This window comes from Drosophila miranda, chromosome 4 (genome assembly GCF_003369915.1).
Source record: "Drosophila miranda strain MSH22 chromosome 4, D.miranda_PacBio2.1, whole genome shotgun sequence".
In the NCBI taxonomy this organism is placed as follows: domain Eukaryota; kingdom Metazoa; phylum Arthropoda; class Insecta; order Diptera; family Drosophilidae; genus Drosophila; species Drosophila miranda.
In genome coordinates this window covers 22358493-22366326 of record NC_046677.1, presented here as the reverse complement: position 1 = coordinate 22366326, position 7834 = coordinate 22358493, and the positions used below count along the sequence as shown (strand labels likewise).

At 45.9% G+C, this 7834-nt stretch overlaps 4 protein-coding genes across 5 annotated transcripts; 3 read left to right on the top strand and 1 right to left on the bottom strand.

The window, feature by feature from the left end:
• Window positions 1-643: 643 nt before the first annotated feature.
• LOC108163536 (bromodomain-containing protein 3-like) lies at window positions 644-3081 on the top strand. The gene is made up of 4 exons (XM_017298892.2): window positions 644-746; window positions 816-2221; window positions 2284-2336; window positions 2404-3081. Exons 2-4 carry the CDS (start codon window positions 886-888, stop codon window positions 2467-2469), a joined length of 1455 nt encoding a protein of 484 aa, XP_017154381.1. The 5' UTR covers window positions 644-746; window positions 816-885; the 3' UTR covers window positions 2470-3081.
• Window positions 3082-3142: 61 nt separating this feature from the next.
• On the bottom strand, window positions 3143-4743 carry LOC108163537 (serine/threonine-protein phosphatase 2A activator). Its single transcript, XM_017298893.2, has 4 exons — window positions 4615-4743; window positions 3937-4560; window positions 3659-3867; window positions 3143-3591 (listed from the first exon to the last, which is right to left on the bottom strand). The coding sequence occupies exons 1-4, from the start codon at window positions 4640-4642 to the stop codon at window positions 3232-3234; spliced, it is 1221 nt and encodes a 406-aa protein (XP_017154382.1). The 5' UTR covers window positions 4643-4743; the 3' UTR covers window positions 3143-3231.
• Window positions 4744-4814: 71 nt separating this feature from the next.
• On the top strand, window positions 4815-5740 carry LOC108163538 (putative oligosaccharyltransferase complex subunit CG9662). The gene is made up of 2 exons (XM_017298894.2): window positions 4815-5047; window positions 5120-5740. Exons 1-2 carry the CDS (start codon window positions 4909-4911, stop codon window positions 5428-5430), a joined length of 450 nt encoding a protein of 149 aa, XP_017154383.1. The 5' UTR covers window positions 4815-4908; the 3' UTR covers window positions 5431-5740.
• A 102-nt stretch (window positions 5741-5842) lies between these two features.
• LOC108163535 lies at window positions 5843-7803 on the top strand. Of its 2 annotated transcripts, none has more exons than XM_017298890.2 (5): window positions 5843-6242; window positions 6303-7210; window positions 7266-7347; window positions 7407-7523; window positions 7678-7803. In XM_017298890.2, the coding sequence occupies exons 1-5, from the start codon at window positions 5919-5921 to the stop codon at window positions 7687-7689; spliced, it is 1443 nt and encodes a 480-aa protein (XP_017154379.1). In that variant the 5' UTR covers window positions 5843-5918; the 3' UTR covers window positions 7690-7803. The 2 variants fall into 2 exon arrangements, with proteins under 2 accessions (XP_017154379.1, XP_017154377.1); XM_017298888.2 differs by having other exon boundaries at window positions 7407-7553.
• The last annotated feature ends 31 nt before the right edge of the window (window positions 7804-7834 follow it).

Sequence of the window (7834 nt, the reverse complement as noted above, 5' to 3'; positions counted from 1 at the left end):
GCCCGGGAGCGTTCTCTTAAAAGGTTTTATGAATACAAGGACCTGTTGCACCATGACCATAGTTTTATCTGGCCTAATATATTATGAGAGGGCTCTTTTTGATGATTTGTCCATACAAAAATAAATAAAATTGAGGTATGCAAACCTTCTAAAATCTTTCCTAAATCCATTTCAAATTGAACAAAAAGTCTGCAAGAGATACAAAAATAAACAAAAAAAACTATCCCCTAAATTATGTGTGTTTAAGTTTAAAGAAGTACAACCTTAGATTTTATTAACTGACAAACTGCAATCGCGCCTCCAGTCAGATCTCACGGCTATCAGTCAAGAGCTGTGACTCTAGTTGTGTCTAATCTCTGAGAAAACAACATAGAGGTGTTAAATCTACAAAAAACTGCATATAATTTCCTTTACCTATATAGCTTCGCATGATCTTCCGGGATGACTATCCGAGTCCTGCGCATTGACTCTGACTCAAGACACCGATCTTCCACCAAGTCGAATAAATTCGCTTAATTCTTCGCAAAATCAAAAACCATATGGATAAACGTATACAATATATGTATGCATGTATTTGTGTGTGTGTTAACTCTTCAAGATGGCGAACCAGATGGAACCAGCTCCAGTTCTTTCTAGAAGCTTCTTTTTATCTGTCACTGCGTCAAATAAGTATTTTGCCGGAAAAACAAACGAAATATAAAAAAAAGAAGAAAGGAACGCACTTCTGCTATAAAACCGATCAAGAAGTGAGTGCCAACATACCAAGTATTTGGGTGGAACATTTTATACTGCTTCTCGTTCGTTCTTATTTGCAGAAACGCACGTGCATTTGTGCAGCCACAAGATTACGCTTCAAAAAACTGCAAACATTAACTTAACCTTGAAATGGATTCAATGGATTTAATGGATTCGGCGCTGCCCGAGTTACAGCCACGTATATCATCGCCGCCCGATGTGGACCTTGAGCTGGACATATCCACGATGCTCGAGGTGCATCTTGATGTAAACCTACCCACAATGCCCGAGGTGAAGGTGCTGCCCGAAGTAAAGCCATTCCTTCCGCCGCTGCCCGAGGTAGACTTATCCGCGATGCTCATGGTGAAGCTTCAGGACGACTTTTCCACGATGCACAAAGTGATGGAGGAGCCAGGCCCATCGGCGCTGCTGCCCAAAGTCAAGTTCGAGTCACGCTTGGTAAAGCCAAAGAAGAAACTCTCTGAGGCTCTTAAGGTATGCAACGAGATCCTCATAGTGCTGTTCAGCAGGAAGCACTCGGCCTATGCCCGGCCCTTCTACAAACCGGTGGATGTACAGAATCTGGGTCTTTACGACTACTACAACATAATCAAGACGCCCATGGATATGGGCACCGTGAAGCAGAAGTTGGACAATCGGGTGTACAAGAGTGCTTCGGCGTTCGCGGCCGATATGCAATTAATATTCTCCAACTGCTACAAGTACAATCCGGCACATCATAACATCGTGACCAAGTGCGAGAAGCTTCAGCTTGCCTTCGAGATGCTCTACGTAAAAGTACCCGACGAAATACTCAGAGACTCGTCCAGCGAGGATGAGGAGGAGGTCTGCAGCGACGTGGAGAACGAGTCCACCTCGGACGAAGAGGTCGACATCGACTGCTCGCCCAAGATGGACATCTTCAAAACGTGCAACCACATGGAGGAGAAGCGTAAGCTAAAGCTGGAGAAGAAAACTCGGGCGATCGTTGAGGATCTTCTCAGTGCCAAGCGCAGAATCATCGATAAAAACATAATCGGTCTTGAGCATGAGACGGAGAAGCTCGCCGAGGAGATCTCTGCCCTGAAGAAGGGCAAAAAGCCGGGAGAGAAAATGATTAACACGGTGCTGAACGAGTCCAGCTCGGACGAAGATATCAGCGACAAGCTGCGAATCAGCCAGTCCATGGTAGAGACAGCCCTTTTTAAAGTAAACATCCTCATGCAGGGAAATTGTAAGTTGATTCAGGATAAAAATAAATACAAGCGCGTCGAAAAAGGGTTCAGTGCCAAGGGAAAAATCATCGACAAAAATCCAATCGATCTTGAGGAAGAGATCGGAAAGCTCACCGAGGAAATCTCAGCCATGCAGAACTTTGAAAAGCCGGAGAACAAAGGGATCATTTCGGTCTCCGGCTTCAGCTCGGGACTCCGACAACCGACACTGCCGCCTGGAGGCAAGAAGGCCACTATCATCAGTGGCAACGGTAGGCACGCGGAAATCATAAAAGATAATTACTACTTGTTCTCATTTCTTTCCCGTCTACAGAAACCGGCTGGAAGATTCCAATGCGCAAAAGGAAACGAGCCTTCAGGCCCCATGTAAGTATGGCTTATATAACCTTAAGCTAGGTATCCCCCACTAAGATTCCATTATCCTTTTCCCCAGTTACATGCCCGAATGAACTGCAAATCGCGGACTAATCTGATGGCGGCCTTTGAGGATACCTTGTAGAATACGGCCACCACACGGACAAGGACAGAGAGCCACAAGAACCAGCCAAAGAACACACCTTCAGCAGCAGGAACCCCCAAACAAAAGAGCAAAGCTTTTTATATTGATTGCTCATTCCAGTAGATTTTACACATTAATGATAAAGCAACCTTTATTTGTCACTAATTTAAAGAATCAACTAACTATTGGCACTGCTGTTTTGCTGTTTTGCTCTGCTTTAAAAGCTGAAAACCTTCAAATATCAGCAGACATAGCCAGAAGTTATGACAGTTAAACAAAAACTTAAATTAATAAATTTACAAATAATGAGCAGTGTTCGATTTTACATCAAGTCCGTATGGATGTCTGATTGCATACCAATTTTTGTGAACAGTTCTTCATCAATGACAGTAAAATAATCTATAATTTCTCCTCGGTTTAATCCTAGCTTTAATGCTTTGTAACAGAACCATACCTAGTACCAAAGTGCCTTCAATGGTCGCCAGATTAGTCAGAAGTATGAGAGCTAAACCTACAATCGACATGGAAAACAGAATTTCAATCCAGTCAATAAAATATATTATAACCCAGAACACTTAAATTTACATTTTCATACAATTAGTTGAATATCGACATAATAACATAAAACTCTTTAATCTCCCATCTTTGCCTCTGCCTAGAGAGAAACACCCAATTCACATTTAAAGCAATTTATTTTTGAGTAAATGGCAACGCTATTAATAAGAGATTTGTAACACAGGTTGGATCATCCATCATTAACAACTACTCGGCTGCCGTATCCTTGGGTATGTCATTTAAATTGTCACCGGATCCCTCGGCGGCGGCCACCAGCGAAGCCGTAGAGGCTGATGCCGATGGACGTAGGACAACGCTACTGTCGCTGCTCTCGCTACTCGAATCGCCCGCATTCTGGTCGTTGACTAGAGCCTCAGTCGGCGGTGGGGGCGCTTGTGTCTGGGGAGCTTGTGGCACCAAGGTGGGCACTATGCATTTACGCTTCGACGGCGGTGGTGCCACATGACCCAGACGGGCGCTAGTGATAGTTGTGCCAGCGGTTACCGTGTCGAAGGACATCAGATCGCCAAAGAAAACGTGCTGGATCACCGGGAACTTGGAGAGGATCTGAAGTGTGGTTTGGCAAGATTTAGAAAATAATACAAAAACGGTTTGCCTCTGGGGGAACTCTCACCTCTTTTTGATACATTTTCACCAGACCCATATTGATCTTCACCCACGACGGAACGTCCGTGATGCTCCACAACTGATTTGAGTGCTCGCCAAAGTGGCCAGTCTTCACCTTGCAGATGTAATCAATGCAGCTGATGAACATGTACTGATCCTTGTAGTCGTTGATTATCTGCTCCTCCACAAATTTGGCTGGATCGAATGGACTTCGGACTGCAATACAGAAAATATAAACAGGTATGAATAACAATCATTGTTGGGTCAACATTTTCGTATGCTTGCCCGAGAGTTGTGCACTGCCCCAGATGAAGGGAACAAATTGGAAATCGTCCAGCGACCAGACACCCTGACTGCCAGCTGGTTCCATGTTGTATGTCCGCTGCAACTGCCTGGCAAACTCCAAGTACCGTTTGAACAGGCGTAGCGCAGCACTGACAATGTCCTGTTCGTCCAGTATCTCGGCCTTGAACAGGGCACACAGAAAGAACATGAAGGACAGCTCGTGTCCAGTGCCATAATCGATACGCGTTGCATTCCCAAAGGCCTCCGTCAGATACTGTTGCAGTTCGTTCAAGTATTTCTGCTTACTGGGGGGCAAGAGCTGTCCCAGCAGCTCTGGCAACTGTTCTCGCATGTCCCGAGCCCAGTCCCGGTAGGCCTTGTTGCCAAAGCGCTGCGGCTGGTCCAAGGGCGGATATTTTTCCACCAACTTCTCCAGTAGCTCGAAGATGCGCAACAATTTGCGCAGCATGTCCGACTCGTACATTGGGTCGGTGGACTTGATTCCCTGTATGGCCGAGCTGGTGCCATTGATGTAGCCAATGAGATCATGGTAGGCGCGGGAACGCAGCCACAAGCCTAGGTCCCCAATATTTTGCACTCTCTTGGCAATAGTCGGCAATATAACTGCAACAAAAAAGCATTGTCATTCCTTTTCAATACTTAGTGCTGCCCACCTACCTGCTTCATATGCACTGGCGTCTGCCATGCTTGTTTAATTTGTCTTTTACTCGGTTACTCAATTTATTTTATGTGGGATGGAGCTACTTTTTATTTGTTGTTGCGAATATTCGACGGAAGATCAAAAACGAGGAATATGTAACATAGAACTTGAATTGGTCAGTATATTTGCGGTATATTTTTTAAATGAGGTGGTATATTTTATAGATACATCCACGGTCACACTGAACACGTCGCAATTTAAAGAAAACCATTTATTTACATTAATTATTGTTAATATCTGAAGCTGCAGCCATGATTGAGACGTTGTACAGCCTTCCCTTCCACATACTGGTGCCGCCCAACATCAAAGTGCGGCGGTTCAGCATCCCAATGCCCTCACCGATGGCTGTGTTCAGTGTAATTTTGCTCTCGTACTTTTTGGTGACCGGCGGTGAGTGTTTCTATATAGCGTACACAAAAATGCTGCAGATATCATAGCTATAGCTCAAACATCATTTTCCAGGCATTATCTATGATGTTATAGTGGAGCCGCCCAGCGTGGGTGCCACTGTGGACGAGCACGGTCACTCACGTCCTGTGGCCTTTATGCCCTATCGAGTAAACGGACAATATATCATGGAGGGACTTGCCAGCAGCTTTCTTTTCACCGTCGGCGGCCTGGGCTTTATCATTATGGATCAGACGCATTCACCCGGCAAGACGAATCTCAATCGGCTGCTCCTCACCGCCATGGGATTCATATTTATACTGGTGTCCTTCTTCACTACGTGGCTGTTTATGCGCATGAAGCTGCCCAGCTACCTGCATCCTTAGAATCTCCCAAGTTAAGCCAGGCAAACCTCTCTTAGTATTCCGTAAAGCATATATAATAGATGACCATTTCCCTGGGTAAATCGTAGAGCCATTAAAAGAGCCGCCAAACTGGCTCTGCTGTGCTGAGGAAGCAGCAAACTATTGGCGTCCTATTGTTGGCTCTCAGTCTGCCTCGCGCTGTCCATACGTTTGGCACGTACGCTCTCTGCCCGCAGCGCGAAAACAATTTCCATCGCATATATAATTTTAGATTCTATTTTTGTTTATAAATATAAAGAATATATACCTACATATGTATGCAACGAGAAAATTCGATAAAATAGTTATACCTTAAGAAAGGTTTGGACACCAAACGAACACCTAATCCAAACCATTGGAGCGATCCGAGAACCGAGTGATGTAACCACAGAAAAGTCCTCAATCGATCTTCTTGCCCCGACACGTCGTCAGTTTTTGCTGAGTCGCATTTTGTTTACGACCACAGAAACATGTCAAAAAAATGCAGCGTGCGCACGCTGAGCGACAGCGCTCTGGCCGAGCTAGCCAACCTGCTGGTGTCCACCATCAGCTATGTGCAGTACGCCCCCGATGTCCATCTAGACATCAATATTGTGATGGTCGAGCTGAACGAGTATCTGGCCCAGTCGGGTGCCACATCGAACATCTACCAGGATCTGCTGCGGGTCATACTCAGCTCGGACTATCTGGACGCCAACATGAGGTTCACCTGCCTGCAAATGCTGCTCAATTGCGGCGTCACCTTTCTTTTTACGGAGGTCTTTCCGTTCAGTTACTATGAGAAGATTCTTCAGGTAATTATTCTCCGGCATCCTGCGAGATCTTGGCTATTAGATGGATCTCCCTTTTTGCAGGTTATTGCTGCTCAGGGCGCTGGCCTGCGGGTCCTAAACATCAAAGGCATCTGGGTGAAGGAGGAGCACATGCACTACATGTACGACATTGTGAGACGCTGCAAGCAGCTGGTGAAGCTGTATGTGCCGTACATAGCCAACGATCAGTTGCTGGAGGAGATTGGCAAATGGTCAACACGCCTGCAAATTCTGGACATCTCCGGGGAGACGGACATTACAGAGATCGGCATTGATGTGCTGGCCAAGGGAGTCTGTTCGCAGTCCCTGACTGTTGTGGACGTGGGCATGCCCGGAGAGGAGAACATATGCTACTCGGACATTGCCCTCATCCTAGAGCACTGCCCACAGGTGGAGACGCTGTCCACTTATTCGTTTGTGGGCGCCTCCCTCAAGTTCATCTTCGACAATGTCGACGACCATTTCAAGTGCCGGCTAAGGTACGTCCACGACACGGCCACGGATGAGGCCACGCTGCAGGTGATTATGCAGACGTGTCCGCGACTGGAGACCCTCTACCTGGACTCACCCAAGACGGGATCCCTCCGGGCTCTGCACACACGAACCCTGCGAAAACTGAAGATCAATAGGTTTGTGGTGGCAGAGCTGTTGCCCCTCCTGGAGCGGCCCATAGGCCGAAATCTGCGCCATCTGACCATGATCAAGGGCACTGGGAACTTGGAGCTGGGCAAGCTGGCACGGCTATGCCCCTCGCTGATCGATCTCGACTGCTACTTGATAGACAGTTTGTCGTACGGTCAGGCTCAGGCCAAATTCCAGCAACTGGAGGGTTTGGAAATCCTCAGCAGTGCCATTATGACGAGTTCTCTGAAAGCCTTTCTCTGCAGTTGCACGGACCTCAAGCGCATGGCCGTGGATACTGTGGACTTTACCGATGAGGATATCATCAGGTAATAGCTGATTGTTTGGGAGATTTGTTGAAATTTGAATAGACTTCCTTTTCAGCATGTTTGTGCAGCACGACTTCAAGGTTCTGGAAGATATTTGGTTCACTTTGGCCCCAGAACTCACCGTTCAAGCTGTCGAGGTGAATATTTTAAATGCGAGGAAACTTTCCTTAAATTAAAAGCTTCTTTCCTTTTGAAGTTACTCTTGGAGAGCTGCCCGGAATTGCAATCTGTGGGGCAGTTAACGGGCTGGTCCCTGACGCCCGATGATTTGGCCCTCATTCGTGGTCTTCTTAAGAGCGGCAACTCGAGCATTGTACTAACGCCAAATGGTTTTCTTGCTTGAGTATTATTAAGACATTCCATTTTAAAGATCATCCGTGTCGAATGATCCTTAAAATGCATAAATAACTGCCTAAAAAATGTGTCATAGTTTAAAAGCTAAAATTCGATTATTCTCTCTCTTTCAGCGCCTACAATAGAAGTTGTGGTAGCGCCCACCAAAGCGGATGTGGTTTTTGTCAACAAAAAAATGTGTGTTGTGTATTCTAATTTGCTTGTGATATTAATAAAATAAAGTTTGTTAAAATTTTGAATATTTTATTAAGTTTGTAACGCCGTTCACAA